This window comes from Onychostoma macrolepis, chromosome 02 (assembly GCF_012432095.1).
Source record: "Onychostoma macrolepis isolate SWU-2019 chromosome 02, ASM1243209v1, whole genome shotgun sequence".
NCBI classification, from domain to species: Eukaryota; Metazoa; Chordata; class Actinopteri; order Cypriniformes; family Cyprinidae; genus Onychostoma; species Onychostoma macrolepis.
In genome coordinates, this window is record NC_081156.1 from 22670090 (window position 1) to 22695504 (window position 25415).

A 25415-nucleotide genomic window follows, 5' to 3' on the forward strand; every position below is an offset into this window, starting at 1 on the left:
CTGAAACCAGAAGCAGCGTCTTGGCCAAAGACCCCTGGGTCAATTTCAACAGTGTTTCTTGATTCAGTGCAGACGCTGAGAGGCGGGAGTTCTGCAGCACTTCGTGCTCAGTGATGGACTGGGTTTTTATTTCTCTGGGTGAATTAACTCATTATGGGGTGATCTACACTTCAGTGAGGAGGACGGCCCGAGGGGTGGATCTCTGGGAGGTTGTGCGGATGTAGGTTACGTCCTGCTCCATCCTTGACACACATCGGCTGCGGGGCTCCCTGCAAATGTAGAATAAATCAGTCTGAGGAAATTAAAAATAAACTTGGCTATGAAAGGAAAATGAGTAATATTACACTTAGCTTCTGAGAGTGGCTTTATATGAGAGCCACAGAACGTCCATCTGGAAGTCTGGTGGTGGCAGGTAGAGTGAGCGATCATGAGTGCTTTATTAAGAGGACTTACTGAAAGCTTTGGGTTAATTCACTCTTTTAAACCTGTCTGACTGGCACTTTAGCAAGACGCGAGCTCTCTGCTTGCGACCCACTGGACACCATTAAGGGAGAGATAGATTTACAGAGGGCAGGTGACTTTATTAGACCCCAGACTACATTTAAGACTGGTCAAGAGGATCAATCATGGGTGCAGGGGCAGTTTTGAAATGTGGAAGCAAAGGAAGACACACCTGTCTTTAAAACATCATTATTAGGGATGCTCATAAAATAATGTTCTTGTGCATCCTTAATCTTATTTTCAGATATTTTTTATTAAAAATAGTTTGGGTCTATAAGATTTTGTATTGATACTTAAAAGAAATCTCTTGTTCACTAAGGCTACATGTCATTACAATTTAAACCTAATTGTTTAGTATTTTAATATATTTTAAAAAGTAATTTATTCCTATGATGACAAAACCGAATTTTCAGTAGCCATCACTCCAGTCTTCGGTGTCACATGATCCTTTGCAAATCATTCTGATATGCTGATTTGGTGCTCAGGAAACATTCTTTTTTTTATCAATGTTGAAAGTTGCACTGCTTCATATTTTTGTGTAAACTGTGATAATTTTTTCAGTGTTCATCTATGATGAATAGAAAGTTTATTTGAAAAAAGCATTTATCTGAAAATGTCCGAATATTTTTTTTATTTTTTCCAAAATGTTACTGACCCCAAACTTGCTTATATATTATTACCTTAAAGGTGCAAAAGTGATTTTTGCCAAACAATGTTGATATTTGAAAGCACCAAAACGAACACGCTCATAGCCCAATAGGACCTCGCCCCTATTTTGATATCTCTGCGCCACACGTACGTACACAACCCTGGCATAACGACGATCGTGGAAACAAGCAAAGATGACACACAAGCATATTTAAACAAAAGCCAATAACACAGATAATTTGTGTGAAACAGTGCAAAATCAATGTTACTCGCCTATCAAAAAGAAACAACGCAACCTCGGCATCCGATTCAAGCCCTTCCCGCTCCTTGAGTTCTCTCCACCGCTGGAAAGCTGCTCCAATATTTTTGCGGGTCCTACCTCTTGCCTGATCGTAACCCTTCTTTTTAATGTTTTGTTGTTCCAATATTTTCCTCCTTTTTTCAATTTTTTTTGTATTTTATTTTTTTTCTTATCTTCCAGTTCTCTCTATCTATAGTCGAACTGCTAATATCTGTCCTGTACACTCAAATTGTGCGCTGTATCATTACAAGACACACCCCTTACTGCTGATTGGCTGCAAGTGTGTTTTGGGACATGGTCCGACACTGCGGTCAAAAGCGTTTTTCAAAAATTGCTTAGTGCACCTTTTAATGTATGATATATAAATAGAAACTATAAATACAGACAAAATGTAATATGCGACTATACTGACATAGAACTACTTAAAGTGCCCCTATTATGGGTTATGAAAAGTTCATATTTTGGTTTTGGGAGTCCCCAACAACAGGTTGACATGCATGCAACGTCAAACAACACTTTCATTGTCTTAAAATATGCATTTATTTTTCCTTTTTTGCTCACGACTCCCAAATGGTTGGCACAACGATTCATTTTCCCAAACCCCTCTTTTGCGTGATGCCAATCTGCGGTGATAACCCAGTCTGTTGTGATTTGGTCTACCCAAGCAGCCATGGTATATATGCGTTAGCCCAATGCAGAAATGTATTGATAAAGCACTGCAGTTTGTACACCAACGTATTTTTTATCAGAACTCCAAGTAATAACGACAGACCTACAAGCTGCGCGGAGTGAGCACAACACACACAACTAAATACGTATCTTGCATGCTACAGTACAGAGTACATGACAGCAACAGTTTTTAAAAGAATTACTTCACTTTCAGAATAAAACTTTCCTGATAATTTACTCACCCATGTCATTCAAGATGTTCATGTCTCCCTTTCTTCAGTCGCAAAGAATTTATCAGTCACAATTTATCTAGCGAAACCATCGTTAATTTTCTTTAAAAAAAAAGTTTATATACTTTAACCACAAATGCTCGTCTTGTCTAGCTCTGCGAGGCGCATGCGTACTTTGTCTGTGTACGGTCTCACTTTTCTCCAACTTCAAAATTCGCTGTTTTACCTTTTTTGTTTTTTTTGTTTTGTAAAGCGTGTTTGACTCTCCTTGAACGTTCACTTTGTAAACACTGGGTCGGTGCTTCTGCAGCGATGTAGGATGATTTTGAAGTTGGAGGAGAAAATGAGTTGGGAGTTTTTCGACATACCGTAATGGATTTACCCTCACAGTGCAGAGCACAGCATGTTCTCCACAGGAATCCGCTACGGTGTTTGAGGGAGGGGAGGTTCAAGTTTTCCCGGGACTGCGTGAGCAACAAGTGGGCGGGAATAAATATGCTAATGTTTCATGTTGACGTCACCTTGAAACAGTCGACTCTTTCTTTTGAAAGACAATAACTTTATACACGGTGCACTTTTAGATTTAAAACTTTGTAGGATGTTTTCATTCACTTAGAGCTGTGTTACACTGCATGAAAGGTAATTTTCAAAAATGCATAATAGGGGCACTTTAATTGCCATGCAGTTGAACATTCACCACTGCACTGTTGAGTTCTGATTGGCCTTTAAGTATTCATGATATAGACCTAAGCTATAACATAATTACATAATTATTGATTATGTGTCAGCCATAATTTCTAAATTAGTATAGCCACCTTAGTAGTAGTAGTAGTAGTAGTAATTATGTTTGGCACAAATGTTGATTCCACTTAAAAAAGATTCCTGTGTCTGCAGAATCAGTAATTCAGCAATAACGCCAAACTTCTTCTGGGAAGTTTTCCACAGTCGACTACCCCTGTGTTACAGGTTTCCAACTCAATGCTTTAAATATCTGTAGTTCTTTGATCATTATTGTGCCTATTAAAACATTTAAAGACATCCTCCCAGTCTCTCTGAAGACTTCCTCTGATCTAATCCCTGCTTTCCTCTCTTCTCTCACAGCGGAAGCGTCTGCGGAGCGCTCTCCCAGGCGGAGGAGCATATCGGGGCTGGGCAGCTCAGAGAAGAACATTTCCATGGATGGCCCCAACTCCTCACCCTTCAAAGTGCCTGTGAGTTCATTGAGCAAAGCACTCATATCAGCATTATACCAATTCATCATCACATCTCTCCGGCCTCAATTACTTCTCACAGTCTGCAATGCCAGCACTCTGTCCTTCAGCTATTATTTCATTTTTAGGCCCCTGAATGGCTTTTTTGTGGGCTATTAGAGCTTACTTTGCTGTTTTGCTTACTGACCAGTGTAATCTTTATCCAGTATTTTTTTATTTTTTTTTTTGTGTGTTAGTATTATTTTTCAGTTCATTTCAGAAACTGTTTGAATGAGCTGAATCACAGGAATGAATCAGACTCAGCAATGCTAAAAGTTCATGACTGTTCAGGAGAGCATTTGATTTTTGTCTCAACTTGCTCGGCTGTAAAGTTCCATTCACAATTCAGTGTTTTATTAAAAATGATGTGAAGTTTTGTAATGCTGCACTGCTAAATTCTGGAAAAAGTGACTGGAACAACTATGCTATTGTGGAGACAGCTGAGCTTCTGACAAAAATATAAAGGGATGGTTTACCCAAAAATGAAAATTGCCGCCATGTACTCACCCTTGTGTTGTTCCAGACCAATATGGCTTGTAAAGTTTTGAATGATGAGTAACAAAACTTTGAACAAACAAATGTAACCTAAAATCTAGCTTGAACCTTTCAACATTAGCTGTCATTTGAAAAAAGTCGCTTTAAAGAAATTGAACCAAAAAAAAAAAAACTTCTGTCATTTACTCACCCTCATGTTATTCTGTGGAAGACAAAAAATATTTAGAACAACATGCAACCCTTTTACTTATATGGACAAACAAAAGAGACTTTTTTTGTGTGTGTTCCACAGGTTCATACAGGTTTGAAACTTACTTTAATTTTTGTATTTTTTCATGTTTAGTGTCTCTGCTGTTACTTAGCCCCCACTATCAATCATCGTCTTTTACAAGAGGCTGGTTACATGTCACACTGCACTGATGTAGAAATAGAGCAGAATTCCTGCTCGGGATAAATGCCCCACTTTAAATACCCTCTTGAGCCCCTGATTAGTGAAGCTTCGTCCTCCTCCGTTTATCTCCAGCCACTAATGGTCTTCCATATTCCAGGCCAGTTCCTATGTGTGAGGACAGAGGTTCAGCACAATGAAGTATGTTTATATGGTGTATGCACATACCTTTTGAGTTTTTTTTTTTTATGCAGTATTTTCAGCGCTGCATTGCATGAACAATGAGCAGACGCTCCCTCCGATAGCTATATTGTAACAAAGGCACATTCTGGAAACAGTCTGTGCCTCTGACTCAATGCATTAGAAATTGTTTGATGATATTTTTAACCAGGCAGGAAGTGGGACAAGGCAGATATTTATATCTCCAGCATTTCTCTGTGTCATTTTATAAGTGATTAATCGTACATATTTGGCTCTCTGTCACAAAATTCCTAGACAAATGAACTGATTTGGTGCACTCGAATAAAAGACTTGGATGTTGGATGTGTTTTTAGTATGAAGTCTCATTACAGCTCAAGTCATTTTCTATTAAGAATATGGAAGCATTGATTGACGGGTGCATTGGGATTAATGGGCTCTGTTGAGGCAGCATATAATTGATATATGAATTATGTGAAGACTGCATTGAAGCCTGTCAGTCTGTAGGGCAGCCTGAATTTTAAGATACATCAGCAGTCGTCACATGATTCCCAGAGGAGGGGAAGCTGTTAGTGAGAACTTTGTATTAATGCCAATGATTTTGATATTGAATGCTTTTAAAATATTGTGGTGTTTAAGTGTCCACAACTCCACATACGTCAGTGTGGGAATTTGAAAGACATTTTGATCTTTGCTGGACAATTTCCAAACAATGCCCTTTCTCAGACTTTATACAGTAACACCATCCACATTAGTGCTTCATCACTCTCTCTCTCTCTTCTTCTCTTTTCTCTTTACCCTCTCTATTTCACTTTTCAAACATAAAGCTTTCTCTCATCTTTCTTCTGATGAGGAATGACTAATATATCACATACAATCTCGCTTCTTTTCTGTTAATGGCCTTTTACTAGCCAAACACTCTCCTACTTACAGTCTGGTACTCATCTGAAATAGACAAATCTCACTTCCCCTGCCCTATTATTTTTTTTTTTTAGACATTGTCATTGTTCTACATGATTTTAATGTATAGCCGCTCAGATAACCCTCTGTGATTTACTACAGATTTTTTTTCTTGCTGGTTTTCTCTTCCTCCTTCCTCTTTTTTTCGCAATAATAAATTCACTGTAAAACAGGTTAGACAGTAGTATGTCTGGTCATATGTTCTGACTGATATGGAAAATTCTAGCAAATGTGATAAGCCGGTAATTATTTTCATGTTCAAAATCTCTAATACTGATGACTAATATAACCTATATTTTATAATTCCTTTGAAAGTGGCTTATCGAAAATAGTCAGAAGAAAATAATAATAATATATTAAATAATATAGTTATTTTCCCCTTTATTCGTGTGTGTGTTTGTTCGTTCATTCATTTGGATTGCTTCTCCCAGAAGAACAGACTTATTCAGTCAGATTTCACAGTTAGAACAAAATATTATGATTTATTATTCCTAATAATTATAGTAATTATTTATTTAGGTTGTTTCTCCTACAGTCTCAATCAATCAGATTTCATAGGCATAACAAAACAAAACTATTTATTTAATTTATTTTTTGAGCTCCATCTGAAATTGCTCTCATTGCGCTCTCATTGGACATGAATAGATATGCTCATGCTGAGTATTTTTTCTTCCTTCCTGTTTTGCTGAAACTAGCACACCTCGTAAGAACAGCTCATTCTGACCCAGAACCAAATATTACTCACTTATATATCCGCAGGTGGCCATTTGAACTCTCTGACTTGGTTACTTATTAATATTTGGTTTTCCTTTAAGACATTGAGCAAGCACTGACTGTGCTACAAACAGACGCTAAACTATTCAGCTGGCCTTGGCCGTCCCATATTACTCTGTGCGAGTGCATTTTCACCGCCAAGATAGACTGATATGTCTGCTGAAACGGTCTGTTGGATTTTACTTCAGCTGCCTGTCCTCTAATGTTCAAACCTGCTTTTGAAAGGTCAATGAAGTCTTTGCGAAGTTGCCGTCTGCTTTGTCGTGATGGTGCTGTTGTCTCTGTCATATGTTCTCAGGGTCTTTCAGTGAGTGGTGTCCATGTATAATTGATCATGACTTTAAAGTTGTATATACAGACTCTTACTCATGAGCAAGGTTGAGTCATGCCGGGCACAGCCTCACACTCAGCTGTCATTCATCGACCGAAAAACATGAGTTTCTCATAGGAACTCATCTGACTTTCTATGTGCTTCTGCTTCACAGGGTTTTTTAAGTAAACGACTGAAAGGATCCATCAAAAGAACGAAGAGTCAAACAAAGCTGGATCGCAACACAAGCTTTAGACTCCCATCGCTTCGACCAACAGAAAATGACAGGTACAACTTGCGCTTGTTTGTTTCTCATAAATGTATTCAGAGGGAACTTTGACTGAACCTCACTGAATCTCCTTCGGTCTTTTTTGTGTCTCTGCCCAGAATTTAAGAGACAGATGTGCGGTTATCTTTCAGATAAATTCAAAGCCATCTTTGTTTCATTTTACACTAATTGAATAGATATATTTTAATGGATTATCTTTTCTACTAAACTTTTATAGGTAAAGCAATAACTTTTCTTTAATTATAAGCAGCTATTCAAAAAAGGTGCTGGGTGCTTATATAACAAGGCCAAAAATTCTGCTTAAATTCATGCTTGTGTCTTATAGAGAGCAGCTGGTTGGGAAATGTGCTGTGCTGGGAGCTGGCATAACATGAGATCTGTTTTAACAGAAATTTTAAACCTTTCAGGCAGTCTGACAGCTCTCTGGCAGAACCGTTCAGCCAGTTCGTCCCTAATGAAGCTACTGTGCTAAAGCTGCGATTTAAACTGCACTTACACTACCAGTCAAAAGTTTGGATTCATTTTACTTGATTTATGTTTGGCATGATCTGGACAAACCTTTTGACTGCACTTTTTTTACTGCCCCCTAGTGGAAAGCACTGTATTACAAATACTATGGCTGGTTAGCAGGGGCCAATTCTTCCCAAAACTACCATTTAGACCTGAACAATCTTTCTCCATTGACCAACATTCAAAAGTTACCATGTGTTCTAACCAAAATAAATCTTTTTCTTTCTAAGAAAAAAATCTTTCTCCATTGATTTGATTGTGTTCTGGTGAAATCAAATTGTTTGGTTTGGTTTGGCTTTTTTTCTTTTTTTTTGCTTTGCTTTTGTGGTTTTGTTTTGTTTTTGTTAGACCCAAACAATCTTATGTTCAGTAATCACCATTTAAAAGTTCCTATTTGTTCTAAACAAAATACATATTTTATTTCATTTTTATTTTATCAATTTAACCTGTTAGCTTGCCCATGTTACACTTTGTGCTTAATTTTTCTTTTTTTTTCTTGAAAAGACATGTAATTAGCTCATTAGACTGAATAGGGGAGATATAAACATTCATTAGAGTAATGGGTTGTCCAGCTATTAGTTAAATTTTTAAGATAATTTATTTTGTCTGCCTTTAAGATAAATGGCTTTCTTCAGGTTTTATTGAATGAATGAATGAGGCATTTATATAGCGCTTTGTGTATTGCAATACACCCAAAGCGCTTTACAATCATGTGGGGGGGGTCTCTCCTCAACCACCACCAGTCTGCAGCATCCACTTGGATGGTGCGACGGCAGCCACAGGACAACGGCGCCATTGCGCTCACCACACACCATCTACAGGTGGAGAGGACCTCCTTCATTATTGACCTCCTTCGTTTAAAACGGTCCACACAGATGATGTTGTATCACATGGACAGCGGCCCTTTTGTTTTCTGTCATTTGATTTGTCAGATTTTCCTGTGATTTGCTGCTTCGCAGTGCTGCGGTTGGGTGTGTGAGCACTGTAAATCTTACTTCAGCTAAGAGGATTAATGGATAAACAGGGCTGTTAATAGCATTAGGGAAAGTCACTTTTGCTTTATTACTACGCAAACAGTGTGTCACAGGCCTCAGGGCTGAATTAGGGCTGGTTACCTTTGGTGACAAACCAGAAGTTGCATTCCCACCCTTTTTGTTAGTGTGCTGGAACAGGATGGAGACTGTGGGCCCTGGCAGTGATGTTGCTGGTGTGTCTGCTCTCTCTGTATACTCTAATGGCCACAGCTGCTGCGGTTAGACTACAGATGAGGAGAAGCGATTCTAATCACGCTGATTTCTCATGCTGCTCCTTGTGAACTGAGTGCATCTGTTTGTGAGGAGCTATTGCTCATAAAGTAATGCCGGGAAGGAGTGTGCAAGTGTTGTGTGGCATGTGATAGTGTGGCTGTTTCAGTGTGGCCAAGACAGAGGAACTGCATGTGACAGTTTGATTGAGATGAATTACTACTGAACTCTCAGCAGACATCTGTCACTGCGCTCACGCATACACTTATGTGCACATGTTTGGGTGCATTTAAAGGGATAGTTCACCTAAAAAATAAGATTATTATAATTTTAAAATGTATATACAATACCATTCTATTTTGTTGGGGTCGTTACTTTTTTTTTGCTTGTTTGATTTTCGTTTTTCAAAGTCTCTATGCTCACCAGGGCTACAATTATTTGATTAAAAAATAGTTAAAACAGTTATATTATTAATATTTGAAATATTTATTTATTAAAAAATAAATATTTATTTTTAAAAAATGAATTTTAATTAAATGTAAAAAAAATAATTTCTTTTTTTGTATATTTTAAAATTTAATTTATTTCTGTTGTGGCAAAGTTGAATTTTCATCAGCCATTACTTCAGTCTTCAGTGTCAAATGATCCTTCAGAAATCATTCTGATATGCTGATTTTGTCCTAAAGAAAGTTTCTGATCCCAATCTTTTGAACGGTACTATATTTGCATTATCTACTTGTTTATGTACCATAAAAGTAGCCCATTAGAACTTCATTCATTTTTTTTTCATGCTGCAGAAAATTCCAATTTGTTTTTCATATCTGATCTCTAGGACTCCCTGTCCTCACTGTCATTTTGCAAGTGATGAAATATGATTTGTTTGTTCAGTGTAGTCAGTTTCCAGTGTATCTGCATCAGTAATAATGTCACTGTCAGCACGATGCTGAGAGACTTTCTTCTGCAACAACTGCGAGTATAGCTGTCAGTGGAAAGAGGATGGAAAACTTGAAGATTTGCATGACATCTCGCCGAGGTGCAGAATTCATGAGGCGCTTGAGACAACTTAAGTAACATTTTACGCATTCATGCATATACTGTGTCTAAAACTGCTGACTCATTCACTCATTTACTATTGACTACATTGACTACATAATGTCCTATAGTTCGCTAGATGCCATACATCTCTGTATGACTGAATTGCATTTAAAAATGAGCTTTTAATCATATTTGAAACCACACACTATGAAAATATGGTAACACTTTAGATTAGGGAACACAAGTGTTTTCCAAAAAAAAAACCTCTAATTTGCTGCTTATAGGAAGTCAGGTAATTAGTTGCAGTAATTATGTTTAGGTATTGAATAGAGTTAAGGAATCTAGAATATGGTCATGCAGAATAAGGCATTAATATGAGCTTCATAAGTACTAATAAGCAGCCAGTATACAAGTAATGTGTATGCTAACAAGCAACTAGTTAATAGTGAGTAGTGTTCCCTAACTTAAAGTGTTACTAAAATATCAGATGTAGCTGTGGTTTCCAGAAATTCACTGTAGAAAATACAGTGACAACGTTTCAGTTATTACTACGCTATAGCATATTGGTGCCTTATATTATTGTATATTTCATTGTGTTATAATTTTAATGTACTTATAATTTAAGTAAACTATCAAAATATGCTTTTAATCTTAAAATGTAGTGTTGACCAGCATTATACAGGTGGTAAAACAGAAGAAGAAAAACAACATTTCACTAAATAACAGAAAATGTACAATAGTACACCCTAATGTACATTGCTGATTACAAAAATGAGAAGAAACAAAAACATTTACACACAATATAGTGTCAGTTTGTTTTTCACTCATTTTTTTTTTCATAATGTTTTTCATTCATTGTGTGGGGATTATTTTATTTATGTATTTATTTATTGCTTATTTGTTCATTTACATTTCAAACTACAAAAATATTTTGTAAGATGTACCAAAAAGCTAAACAAAGCCAAAGAAAATGCACCCAAACTTAATGTATTGTGATCATGCCAAGAGCTAGCTAAAGCTAACTAAACCTCTCTTCAGATAAGGCTACAGTTTTCTGCTTTCTTGGCTTTGCTGAATAGCTGGCTATGGGAAAACATTTGAACTCGTAGCTGAAAAGAAAATGTAAATAGCACATTAGAGGCTTTGAAGTAATCGACCTTTGCTGTAGCAGAATCACCTCTCACTATGTGGTCTGAATGAAAATACTAGTCCTGTATTCATAGTGGACTTGGAAGCTTTGACTGTAAAGAGCTTGAATGTGGCACCGCAGTCCCAGCAGACTGATCAAATTTCTTGGATAATGTGGGAGAGCTGTGTCCGGATACAGGCTGACTGTGCACTGATCTGCTTAGCTGTCCGAGTCAGCGCAGGTGAAACGTATCGAGAGCTGGAAGTGAGCCCTCCATCAAGAGTCACCCTGCTGTTTCTGCATCAGCTGTCCGATTCAGTGTACCACACCTCTGTAAATGGAGATGGAAAGAGATCCTGTTTGGATGGAGGAGATGAATAGACATTGTCATATGCAATTGCATTCAGTCTCATAAACCACAGGCAGTTCACTTAGGCTGTGAGTCAGATTCAGAAGTTTGAGTAAGCGAGTCAGTTCAGTAAATTTGTAAATTTCATTTAGTCAAAGATTCATTAGACTGATTTGTGATTCAGTAACTTGTGAGTTTGAGCAGTTTTATTAAAAGAGCTAATTCATAAGATTTGTGTGTTCATGAATCACACTAAATTGATTGTGCTGTTTTTTTTTTTTTCATACATCCTGAGATGATGTATTGTTTTTTTTGTAGTTTTCCACAATATATGGGCTGTATAACTGAATTATAATCAATTCTGACTGAAAGATCACATCTCAGGGAAAATATGCGGTAATGTGGACAGATAATGGATGTTTTGTGATAAATGATGGGTCCTATGTTTGGGTCCTGTTGGGATGTGAGCCAGATTAGAGGCCAATCATTGTGGTAATCTGTTTTTTTTTTTTTTTTTTTAATCCAAGTCAGCAGGCATCACCACAATTTCTCATAACGAGAGAAACTGATGCCAGCAGATTTTCTATTAGGCACTTATGCCAGGATAGTCCATGTTGCATAGTCCTGATCGTTTGTGCGAAGTCATTGTATTCGACCTTATAGTAGATGTAAACTTGAAAACAAGCAAAAAGCTTTTGGTTTTAAGCTGCAAATTTTAATAATGGATTCGTTTTTTAACTCTCTTTGGTTTTCAGCACAGAACTAAATGAGAATGTGTATAGGACGTTACAGGAGTAGCTGTCTCTTCCTATCAATCATTTTCTTCAGGCTTTTATGTAATAGTATTACATACTTTCATTGTATTATACTCCGAGTGTGTGGTCAGTCTTTATATTAGTCTGCTGTAAAACACTTATTGATTGTACAGGCATATGTATGAATATGAAGAGTTCATTTGCAAAAACATAACTCCTTTTTTCTTTTTCTTTTCAGAAATCACGTTTTTTTTATTGCATTCCAAGTAATATCGATCAAACTGCAGTTGGGTTGTTTTGATTAAGTAATAATAAAATTAAAATTGACAAAATTAAAGTTCATTTGAAAGTATGTTTCAAATGTATATATAATTTTTATATATATATATATATATATATATATATATATATATATATATATATATATATATATATATATATATATATATATATATATATATATATATATATATTAAAAGTTTGTTTTATAGCAAAAGGACATTTCATGTTTTAGAGTTTAAAAACACTCGTTTAATCTTTGTAATCTCCTCAGATGACAATGTAGATGCCTGACAAACGGTGTTGTGATCATAAACTGTATGGATGTGATTAACGTTACTTGCAATACACAGAGCTTTTCCCTCACCATTGTAACGCACTGCTTTTGCAAGGCTCCGTGAAAATGTTTCAGCTTCATATATAAACACACATATATATACACACATACATACATACATACATACATACATACACACACACACACACACACACACACACACACACACACACATACATATATATATATATATATATATATATATATATATATATATATATATTATTTTGAAGGAAATTAATACTTTTATTCAGCAAGGACACATTTTCAGTAAATAAAATATTTTTTCCAGACTTTCATTCAAAAGTTCGGGGTCAGTAAGAATGTAAAATAAATTAATACTTTTATTCAGCAAGGATTCATTAAATTGATCCAGTGTGACAGTAAAGACATTTATAATGTTGTAAAAGATTTCTATTGAAACTGTCATGGTTTCCACAAAAATATTAAACAGCACAATTGTTTTTAGCATAAGAAACAAGTTTTTAAGAAATGTTTCTTGAGTAGCAAATCAGCATGTTAGAATGATTTCTGAAGGATCATGTGACACTGAAGACTGGAGTAATAGCTGCTGAAAACTCAGCTTTTCCATCACAGGAATGTTCATTTAAAATATTTTAAATTTCAGACAATATTTAAAATTTTAAATGAACATTTTAAAATATATTTAAAGAGAAAACTGTTCTTTTAAATTGTAATAATATTTCACAATATTACATTTGTTTTTATTGTTTTTGATCAAATAAATGCAGCCTTGCTGAGTATAAAATTCTCCCTTCAAAAACACAATAGAACAGTAGTATGTATATGAATGATATGCCTGTTTTTTTTTTTTTTTTTTTTGTTTTTGTCTGGTCTCATCTTAAGACTGAATTCTCATTAAACAAAACCCAACCATGTGAGTAATGTCAAGGTGTGGATGTTGTGCGAGTGTGGCGGTAGTTCAGGTGTGAAGTGTAGGGGTGTGTGTGTGTGTGTAGAAGTGTTTAAGATGTTTGTGTAGTCAATTCATCCCTCGCTCCTCAGCTCCTCATAGGGCGGTCCCCATGGTAACATTCTCATGGGGACTTTGCATTGGCCAGCCCTCTTTCTTGTTTGTCACATCAGCTTTCTGCGTCCTTTTTAACCTCACCTGAGCTACGGTGAAGTAGCTCTACGCCTGCACCAAAAAAATGAAGTGAAAACTATTGGATTGGAGTCTTCGTTTCTTTTCAGGAATGCGTTAATATCCTGATATGCTCTTGGGATACTCCTTCAAGTGGATCTTTAGTTGTTTTTCGTAGGTATAAACTTTCTTTCAGGAAACAGTGAGATTCTGGAATTTGTTGCATGACAGATTATATAATAAATCATGTTTTAATTATGGTAAAGAAGTAGAAATTGATTACTGTGTGTGTGTATATATAATGAAATGATTGTTTTTATCTGAAACACTCACTCTCTTATGTTTGACTGCCTCCCTGTGGCTGTACTCTGTAACTTCTTTTTTTTTTTTTTTTACCTTCTCTGTAACTTCTTTCTTGTACTAAAACGATTCATAGGAGATTGTAATCAATCTTTCTGAGCCAAAACTATTTGTCACAGTTCTCATTTGCGTATCGAATCTCCTGTGGCTGAGGACACTGTGTAGCCACTGAGGAAGGAGACTGAAATATCAGAATCGGAAGAGAGGATGTAATTATTTCTAAATGATCTGGCTGAGTCTTAAGTAATTGAGTTTCTGTATGCTGTTGTAGGTCACGAGGCCTGCCCAAATTGAAGGAGTCCTGTTCCCATGAGTCTTTGCTGAGTCCAGGCAGTGCTGTTGAAGCTCTGGATCTGAGTATGGAGGAGGATGTCTACATCAAACCTTTACACAGCAGCATTCTAGGACAAGACTTCTGCTTTGAGGTACAAACTTCACCTCTTAGCATTATTCCCATGATCACATTTATGTTTATGTATGTAGACTACCATTCAAGTTTGTGCAAGTAAGATTTTTGATTCGAAATGAGCATCTTATGCTTTCCAAGACTGCATTCATTTGATGAAAAATGCATTAAAACAGGAATATTGTGAGATATTTTTACAATGCAAGCTAACTGTTTTCAATTTGAATACATTTTAAAATGTAATTTATTCCTGTGATGGCAAAGCACAATTTTTAACAGACATTACTCCAGTCTTTAATGTCACAGTTTCCTTTAGAAATCATTCAAGTATGCAAATTTAGTTCTCAATGAACATTTCTTATTATAATATTTGTGCTATTTTAAGATTTTTTTTTGGAAAACAATCCATTTTTCCATTTAATTTTTTTTATTTTTGCTTTTTAATATGTCCTTGCTGAATATAAATATACATTTCTTTAAAAAAATAAAATAAAATTCTTACCAGCCCCAAACGTTTTACTATGGTGTAACTATCTTGACAACACAAGTACAATCACATAATATTTTGGAAGGGTTATATTGGATGCAGTTCAATTATTTATAACATTTGGAGTAAATGAATGATTTACTTTATGAATGAACTGCTGAATTTCTCCCCCTCTTCATGTAGGTGGCATACTCAGGTGGAAGTAAGTGCTTCAGCTGCTCCTCTGCTGCTGAACGGGACAAATGGATGGAGAACCTCAAGAGAACTGTGCAGCCTAATAAGGTGACCATAAGATGCTTGTGTTTTTTAATCAATGCAAAATCATGCATGCTTGTTTTATACTTAAAATGAGCTGCTGTGGTTCAATCATTCCATTACCAGGACAACTGCCGACGAGCGGAAAACGTCCTCCGTTTGTGGATCATCGAGGCCAAAGATCTGCCACCGAAAAAGAAGTATTTCTGTGAGCTATGTCTGGATGACGTGCTGTACGCCCGCACCACCAGCAAAACCCGCTCTGACTGCCTGTTCTGGGGGGAACACTTTGAGTTTTCCGGCGTTCCGTCCATTAAGAGCATCACTGTACACATCTATCGTGATGTGGACAAGAAAAAGAAAAAGGACAAAAACAACTATGTGGGCCTGGTTAACATACCAGTGCAGGGAGTAATGGGAAGGCAGTTTGTGGAGAAGTGGTATCCGGTCAGCACCCCCACCACCAGCAAAACCAAAGGTGGAGGCCCCTCAATCCGCATCAAATCTCGCTTCCAGACTGTCTCCATCCTGCCCATGGAGCAGTACAAAGAGTTTGCAGAGTTTGTGACCAATAACTATACCATGTTGTGCTCTGTGTTGGAGCCTGTCATCAGCGTGAAGAACAAAGAGGAGATGGCCAGTGCGCTTGTGCACATACTGCAGAGCACGGGACGGGCGAAGGTACGATGCCAATTGAGATCTCAATACCTTAAATTAGCTATAAATCACTTGTTTATGACTAGAAGTTGATTTAAACTTTCTTTATTAGGACTTCCTAACGGATCTGGTGATGTCAGAGGTGGATCGCTGCGCTGATCATGACGTGCTGATCTTTAGGGAAAACACGCTAGCCACCAAAGCCATTGAAGAATACCTCAAATTGGTTGGACAGAAGTACCTACACGATGCACTAGGTAAGTTAAATGTTTACCTTGGTATATTAAGAAGCTTGTGTAGCAAGAAGAACCTTTACTTATATGTTTGTGTTTGCTTTGTAGGAGAGTTTATTAAAGCCCTTTATGAGTCAGATGAAAATTGTGAAGTAGACCCATCGAAGTGCTCCAGCAATGAGCTTCCAGAGCACCAAAGTAACCTGAAGATGTGCTGTGAGCTGGCCTTCTGCAAGATCATCAACTCTTACTGGTAACTTTTTCAATTCCTAGAACTTATAACTCATAAACTTCAATAGTAGCTAAGTATAAGCTTGATTTAACAACAAAAACAAAGTAAAGAATATATGTAGGGTTCATGCTAATTAAAAACTGTTTTTTTTTTTGTTTGTTTTTTTTTTCTTGTGCACAATCTCCATAAAATGTTTTTTTTTTTTAATTCTTCAGAAATTGAGCAATTAGAATTTTTTTCCAGTGCATGGTTATAAATTCAGATTTACACTATTCAAAAGTTTGAGATCAGTAAGATAGATAGATATATAATTTCTTAAAAATATGTAATGTGTAATTTCTTTAAAAATAAATAAATATATATATATATAATTGTTTTTGTTTTATTTATTTTTGAAGAAATTACTTTATTCAGCAAGGATGTACTAAATTGATCAAAATGATGATTATTTTTATAAAGTGACAATTATGAAGACTGTTATAACACATAATGTATAACATTTCTATTTCAAATAGATTCTTATGAGTTTTTATGAGCTTTCTATTCATCAAAGAATCCTGACAAAAATGTATCATGGTTTCCTCAAAAATATCAAGTTTTCAACATTGATAATAACAAATACTGATTTCTGAAGGATCATGATGTGACACTGTGATGGCTGCTGAAAATGTAGTTTTGCCATCACAGGAATAAATTCAATTTTAAAATATATATATATATATATATATATATATAACGTATTTAAATTATAATAATATTTACTGACTTGGCGAGCTTAAGAAACATCTTTCAGAAACTTAAAGAATATTGGCGACCCCAAAGTTTTGTTTGTAGTTTGTTCAAATGCTCATGCTTGCGATTGCATTAGTTCCATCCTAACCTGCTGCTGTGCTCTGGTCAGTGTTTTTCCACGGGAACTGAAGGAGGTGTTTGCATCATGGAAACAGCAGTGTCACGCTCGAGGGAAGCAGGACATCAGTCAGCGTCTGATTAGCGCATCGCTCTTCCTGCGTTTCCTGTGCCCTGCCATCATGTCCCCTTCACTCTTCAGTCTCATGCAGGAATACCCAGACGACCGTACCTCTCGAACACTCACCCTCATTGCCAAAGTCATCCAGAATCTCGCTAACTTTGCCAAGTATGTCAGGAACACTCTTCATACAGTAAACAGTGATTACTTCATAAAATTCAGAATATGAAATAGTTTCAGATTTTGAATGTGAAAATGGGAATTTGAGTCAAAATGGCTTTATTTTGTTAGGGAAATCAGGTGACACTTGCATAATCAGTATGGCAAAATTCTCATTTAATGTTATGTATTAATATTGGAATATTCTTGTGTGTTAATGCAGCCATCATGAAACGTCAGTGTCTGTCTGCCTTTGAGCACTCTCAGTACTTTTGAATTTCTTATGCATTTCATATTTTCTGTTACATCAGATTTGGAAATAAAGAGGAGTACATGGCCTTCATGAATGACTTCCTGGAACACGAGTGGGCTGGTATGACCCGTTTTCTGCTCGAAATCTCCAATCTTGAGACTATCTCCAACACCCCGGGCTTTGAAGGCTACATTGACCTGGGCCGTGAGCTTTCGGTGCTACACTCACTACTGTGGGAGGTGGTGTCTCAGCTGGACAAGGTACAGAAATCCCTCCAAACCATTATACTGCAACAAATACCTCTTACAACAAAATCTTCCGTAGGCTAATGTCTGGTTTTACAGAGATTTACAACAGCTGAGCTTCAATTTGTTCAAGAGGCGTGACAGTGGGGGGTGTAAAAATGCACCTGCCTACAAGAGATGTTATGTGAATCTCTTGCACTCAGTAATTTTTTTTTTTTCTCTTTAAAATGTTTGACGTAGAAAAAATTAGTAATTACCTGGGCTGGGGGGAAAAAAATATTTCTCAATTTTAATCAATCCTTTTTACAAAACGATATTGATTCTTAAATTCCAAGAATCAATTAGTCTAACCTGTCTTCAGTTATTGAACAGAACATTGTAGCGTGCATCCCATCCAATAAATTGCAGTAAGCTTTGTGATTTGTTACTTTTGATATGAAATCAAGTCTCAGATTTCAAATTCTGTGCATTTTATTACAATATTCAAATAACTTCACATTTACCTCAGAGGAAAAAAAAAAAAAAAACTAATTTGGTGACCATAAACTTTAGTCAGCTAGAAAAATGAACTCTAGGGAGGAGCATTTTGCTAAATATCTGCACCATATAACATAATCATTGTAATTATTTACTGTTCTTGAGTATTTAAGTTTGAATAAATCCATCAAGTTTCTATGACAGCCACCATTTAAATGTTTATATTTCAAATGTTAAATTAATTGGAGTAGAAATATAATTGTCATTTAAAGTTAAAGTTAACTTTTAGCTTATTTTAGTATTAGAATTTTAACCTTCAATATTATAATAATGTAATACCAACATGTATATTTTACAGCATTAGTTGGGAGATTTTTTCCTTGAAAATTTGCCATGTACTGTACATGATAGCCTATCTATCCAAAAATAATTGATACTGAATCTAATCACAACCTTGTAAAGCATAATCGAGTCGTGAAGTTTGTGTCAAAACCCAGCCCTAGTACTTACCTGACATAAGCAAATGCAACATGAACGCTACTCAACATAAACGAAAAAAATACTGAGTGCACATGTAAGTAACAATTAAGAATGGCCATGTCTCAAAATCAGGAAGCACATTTCATACCTCAGAGGTATTGCCGCAAATGTCTCCTGTTGAGCTGTGTGCTTCATGTCAGTAATGCTTGATCCCCACTAAACGTTGTAAGGTTCTAGCAGATTTTAAATGTTCAACCTGACATTGCAGTACTGTTAAACAACTGTGTGTGACAAAAAATGCTTTGCTCTTGTTTGCAGTGTTAATGTCATAACTCATTGTTTAGGTTAAGTTAGCCTCAAGGTTAATGACCCTGTTAAATCTGAAACAGTCTGTTTAATGGCATTGGACACCGCGCATTCACGCCCTTCCCCTAACCCTTGCTGACCTGATGCGTCTGGAGCATGGTTTTGTTTTGACTGCAATTAAAACCTTCCTGCACAATATTTTTGTTTCCTACCATGAGTTAATTCATTTCAACCTTTCTTTTATCTCGTCTCAGACATAACCTTCTGTTGTTGTTTGATGCATGGCCTGCATTTGACCATTTTTACCTTGTTTGTTTCTGTTTGTTGTTTTTGGAACTGCTTTTGTCATTTTTGTAGAAGCATGTGTTTGTTTTTTCTTTTATTTATCCCTAATTTGACTTTTTTCCTTTTGTTTTCTCCTCTGTTTACCCATGCCACTATCCATTCCACCCTTTCCTGTCCGACACACTGTGTCTCCATGGTTACGCTGTCCTACCACCAATGCATTATGGTGCCTACTATCTCGACCAACCAAAAAAAACCTCCTGCCAACCCACCAATCTGCCATCTGCACCCTCAAACTCTCGGGCTCCATGTGGTTGCCCTCTGTGGTCCATAATGTGGTTACGCGCCAACCCAGGGTGACAATTCCTTCCTGCAGGCGACGGTGGCCAAACTGGGGCCCCTGCCGCGTATACTTGGCGATATCACCCGCTCGCTGTCCAGCCCCACCCCCATCCAGCAGCAGCTCAGGCGCTTCCAGGACCACAGCTCCGCTCATGACATCAGTGGGAGTGTATCCTCAGGACTGCAGAGAATATTTGAAGACCCAGCAGACAGGTAGGACATTGCTGGATTTTATTTTTTCTACTTCATGTATGACTCTTGTGCTATATTCTAAATCACCTAAAGCCATAATTAAGCTTGTGCGAGTAACAGACTGAAATTATTTGGTTGTTATACCAAAATTATAGTAGTTACTCACTCACTTCCTAAAAGGAGAAGAACATCATTGATTCTCACATGTATTGTGAAAGTGCCAAGTTTGAAGGGCCATTTCTGGTTAAAGATGCGATGTAATGGAAGTAGCGACAGATCTTTTCTTCTCTGTTGTGACGTACATCTGAGTGAAGCAGGTTATTGAAAAGATACAAAATTTTGGGTGGGAACTCTTATCATTTCACCAGAAGATTAAGTTATGAAACTTTTAATGATAAATGACCTTGGATAACAAAACCAGTCATAAGGGTCAATTTTATGAAATTGAGATTTACACATCAATATTTGGCCAAGATGCAACTATTTGAAAATCTGTAATCTGAGGGTGCAAAAAAAATCTAAATATCGAGAAAATTGCCTTTAAAGTTGTCCAAATGAAGTACTTAGCGATGCATATTACTAATCAAAAATTAAGTTTTGATATTTTTACGGTAGGAAATTTACAAAATATCTTCATGGAACATGATCTTTACTTTATATCCTGATGATTTTTGGCATAAAAGAAAAATCGATAATTTTGACCCATACAATGTATTTTTGACTACTGCTACAAATATACCCGTGCTTCTTGAGACTGGTTTTGTGGTCCAGGGTTACAAATTAAAAGGTCAAAAGAAAGAAACGGATGCATAGATGAATCATTCACAATAGATTGTGCGTTTAGAAGGTAGGGTGAGTTTCCATTTCATGCCATCTCATTCGTGACACATACCACACTTCTCCAAAGATTGCATTTAGACCTGGTCTATCCAGTCAATAATGGATGAATTGAACCAAGTCCCGTCCTATTGTTTTTTTTTATTTTTGGGTAATCCATTTCACTCAGATGTACATCACAATACAGAAGAAAAGATCTGTCCCAACTTACGTTTCAGTGTAACTTTTAAAAAGGCTTCAGAACAGATGGCTGACAAGCCTACTTCTATTTCTCTGAGAAGGCCAATCAGTATCGGACAAGGATAGACCACAATGCATTGTAACACCAAAGTATGAATCAACATTACATTAGCACAAGTAACTTTCCAAAACCGCTGAGACTTTAATTGGACCATTAAAATAAAATGTGCAATATTTATTATTACTGCATTATTCTTATACATTCATTCTTCTGTATCTTGTTCCTCAGTGAAATGAGGAGCATCAAATCTCCTGTCCAGGAGCACATGGAGGCCTTAGTCCGAGGGAAGCATCCTTTATTGGGTCAGCAGTCCTCCACTCACAGCATGAGCTTTTCTGACAAAGAGGAGCGAGACAGTCCACTCCCAAATGGACGCAGTATATCTCTAATGGACCTGCAGGACTCTTACCTGGCACAGGGGCATCCGGGTCCTAACTCTCTCAACGAAGCCCCACCTAGATTAGGCCGAGTGGGCTCTCAGGCCTCCATCGGCCCTGTCCCACCTCCACACCTACACCAGCCCCCCGTCCATCCGAAAGTTCCCCAACTAAGAGACAACTTGCCGCAAAGTGCCCCGCAAGTGCGGCGCCCTATACACCCCTCCCTCAGCCAGCAGCGTAGCCTGCAACCGCTGTCTTTCCAAAACCCCGTTTACCACCTCAGTAACCTGCACGCACAATCCACGCACTCAACCCAGTCCACGCACTCCGCCCAGTCCCTGCAGCCGGACTCCAGCTCGGAGAACTTGAGCACGGGCAGCTCTCGGAGCGCCAGTCCCAGTGCGTCAGGTGGCCGGGGAGCTACTCCCAGAGCACGGATGCCCTCCACCAGCAGCGTGGAGGAAGAACTCCCCCGCAAAAGCATCCAGGGACAAGAAACGCCTCCTCCCACAGCACGCTGGCACCCTCCCCTGGCAGACCAGCACTCGGGAGCCCAGGTTGTGGCGGTACCGAGGCAGAGCAGCGCAGGTACGGCACATATCGTGAAGGTGGAGCAACAGAGTCGAGGAGTGGGGCTGGTGGCAGGAAACGCAGGGGCACGAACTCCAAGATCGCTTCCTCACAGCACTTCCCTGCGTAGCAGCAGCAGCGTCAACACTGAACCCATGCAGCAGAGCGGTGAGAGATCCAGACAGCAGTCCACATGCTCCAGAGACAGTTCGGTTCCAGGAGGACGAGGAGCCAAACAGGTAAAGACCGAGATGAGGAAAGAGAGTTTGCTTTATCCAGACATGTTTGAACCCAAATAATGCTTTCTTTGCATGTGTCCATAAGGTACAGTCACCTGTAGAGTCAGTCACCATGTCCCCGGTGGAGCGAACAGCAGCATGGGTCCTCAATAACGGCCAGTATGAAGATGAGGAAGAGGAAGGGCCGAGCAAAGATGATCCCAAACATGTAGAGAAGGTAAAAAAAAAAAAAGGAGAAAGTGTAACAAATATGCATTAGATAATCACTATAGAAGGTTTTAAGAGTTTCTACTTTTTTTTTTTTTTTTTTGTCTAAAGTACGAACAGGAAATCTCAAAACTGAAGGAGCGTCTGCGGGTGTCTAGTCGGCGACTGGAGGAATATGAAAGGCGGCTTCTAGCACAGGAACAGCAGATGCAGAAGCTGCTCTTGGAATACAAGGCTCGATTGGAGGACAGTGAGGAACGTCTGCGCAGACAACAAGAGGAGAAAGACAGCCAGATGAAAAGTATTATCTGCAGGTGAGTGTTCAAAATACAGTCTAAATAATTAGTAAAATCCTTTTATATCTGTTCATTTGCTGATTAACAATACAATAGTGTATAAAGGCTGTTATATTTCTTTATTCTTTTTTTTAAGGTACTTATGTGTTTAAATTAATTTGTTTCCGGTCACTTTATTTTAAGGTCCAATTCTCGCCATTAACAAACTATTAACTATGACTTTTGCCTCAATAAACTCCTAATTTGCTACTTATTATTAGTAAGGCGGTTGTTAAGTTTAGGTATTGGGTAGGATTAGGGATGTAGAATATGGTCATGCAGAACATGTGCTTTATAAGTGCTAAAAAAAAAAAAAAACAGCCAGTATGTTAATAATAGGCATGCTAACAAGTATCTAGTTAATAGTGAGAATTGGTCTCTATTAGTGTTGTCAAAAGTACAGACTTCGGTATCAGTCAGTACTGAAATTTTAAAAACATCCATTTCCTGCCAACATTTGAGCGCTGTTGAGCTGATTCTTAAACACCGCTGATTGGCCATTGTATTCACGCACTCAACAGATATGAGTGTGGTTGGCATGATGATCGATTCACGCTCACACAGAAGCCCACAGGAGCGTTTGAAAGCAGGTGTCTGTCAGCGGATCCGTCTATGTGTAGATATATTAGGGATCTGCTAATAGACGCGGTTTTCAAACGCTCCCGTGTGCTTCTGTGCAGACGCTCTGTAAAGAGCGTGAAGCGATAATCATTGTACCGAAATCTGTACTTTTGACAACACTAGTCCCTATGCTAAAGTGTTACTTTTTTCCTTTAATTTGTACATAAAACTATCCAACTTAAACAACCAAATCTGCAATGTCGAAACTATTTGATAATCCAAAACCATGTGAAATCTGACCAGGCTTTGTGTCATTTGTGGCTCATAGGCTGATGGCAGTGGAGGAAGAACTGAAGAGAGACCATGCAGAGATGCAAGCGGTCATAGACGCCAAACAGAAGATAATCGATGCACAGGTATTGCAGATGACCATGTTAACTAGCATGATAAATGCAAGGGAACTTGAGTGAGAGTTTGGAGATCATCTTAGTCTACTGTCTGGTTGTGAGGAGCTGGCCTGTGTGTGCTGCACAGTGGTATGCTTTGAACTCCCTGCTAAACCTCAGATGGTATTAAAGCAAACAGGCTGCTGACTGGCTCATTGTTACTGTGTCCTACTGAATTCCAGGTCGCTAATGGAACTGAGGTAATACCAGCAGGCAAGTACAAGCAGACAGTTCTGCTCCTGCAGAGCGGTTAGGCTTATGTAAGCGCACCCCGATCCAACACCCATGCCTGGCCTGAACCTTTGCAACACTCAGTCCTCTAAGCCATTTTTTTTCTCTCCACTTCAAATGATATAATAAAACGAAGGTTAAATGTGAAGTGTATAGTTTTTCAGTGTTAAAAGATGCTCTATCCAAATTGCACAGAGATCACTTTAACAAAAATGTATAATAAACAAAAATTATTTTATTTATATAAAAAACTAATGATTGAATGGGATATAGGATGCGAAATGTAAGCTAATTTTAACTAGTAATGTATACATTTATTTACAGTCAAACCAAAATTTATTCAGACACCAGGCAATGCTTAATTTTCTTCAGTCTGGGGTGTAAAAAGGTTGCATTAGTAATGAAAGAAAAACACTTCAGCAAAACATTACCAGGTCAAAGTGTCTGAATAATTTCTGGTCCCATATTTTTATCAATTTTTACTGGCAGTCCACTGTATGAAGAATTATTGGGTATAATATGTCACAGTTTACTTTATTTTGACTGTCATAATTGAACTATAGTGTCCTTCACCCACTGGTAAAAAAATATCAAAAATTATATCTGGTGTTTGAATAATTTTTGGTTTGACTGTATAACGTGATTTATGTTATTAATGTTACATATTATACATATATTCACTTTAAATGTAATGTAATTTATTTTATTTTATTAATATTTAATTATTTATTAGATATTTAAAAGGATTGTCCACCCAAAAATGAAAAATCTGTCATCATTTACTCTCATGTTGTTCCAAACCTGTTTGTGCTTTTTTTTCTTTTTTTTCTTTTTTCTAAGGAAAACAGAAGAATATATTTTGAAGATCGTTGTTATCCAAACGGTTCCCATTGACTACCATTGTTTTTGTCCATACAGTGGAAGTCAATGAGAACCACAATTGTGTGGCTACCAACATTCTTCAAAATAGTGTTGTTTTTTTACTGTTCACAGAAGAAAATTCACACGGAATTTTCATTTTTGGGTGGATTTTCCTTTGAATTATCATCTTATAGAAAATTTGTAGGATTTCTAATCAGGAACTGAAAAGTACTTCAGGCAGAATGAAACTGTTCATGACATCATTAGTGGCATAGAAATTGCACACTTTACCTTTAAACTAGATACTTAAATACGTTTGCATATTTAAACTTTTTAGTCATAGCCTGTTTTGGGAAATGTTCACGCTTTTCCCACATTTCAAAGCTGTCAAAGCGTCTTCCTGAAGTTTAGT

The 25415-nt window shown here is 37.3% G+C and overlaps 1 protein-coding gene across 8 annotated transcripts in view; it reads left to right on the forward strand.

Annotated features, from left to right (window-relative positions):
- rasal2 (RAS protein activator like 2) overlaps positions 1-25415 on the forward strand; it is an 81045-nt gene that overhangs the window by 53177 nt on the left and 2453 nt on the right. For 5 of the 8 annotated variants that reach the window (XM_058746548.1, XM_058746555.1, XM_058746539.1 and 2 more), the window contains 14 exons: positions 3451-3560; positions 6900-7012; positions 14388-14541; positions 15193-15291; positions 15391-15945; positions 16034-16178; positions 16263-16407; positions 17288-17524; positions 17827-18028; positions 19917-20116; positions 21402-22362; positions 22448-22579; positions 22681-22883; positions 23794-23881. In XM_058746548.1, coding sequence (XP_058602531.1) covers positions 3451-3560; positions 6900-7012; positions 14388-14541; positions 15193-15291; positions 15391-15945; positions 16034-16178; positions 16263-16407; positions 17288-17524; positions 17827-18028; positions 19917-20116; positions 21402-22362; positions 22448-22579; positions 22681-22883; positions 23794-23881 — 3344 coding nt within the window. The remainder of the gene's footprint in view (positions 1-3450; positions 3561-6899; positions 7013-14387; positions 14542-15192; positions 15292-15390; positions 15946-16033; positions 16179-16262; positions 16408-17287; positions 17525-17826; positions 18029-19916; positions 20117-21401; positions 22363-22447; positions 22580-22680; positions 22884-23793; positions 23882-25415) is intronic. The other 3 variants (XM_058746580.1, XM_058746593.1, XM_058746586.1) reach the window with 1 other exon arrangement.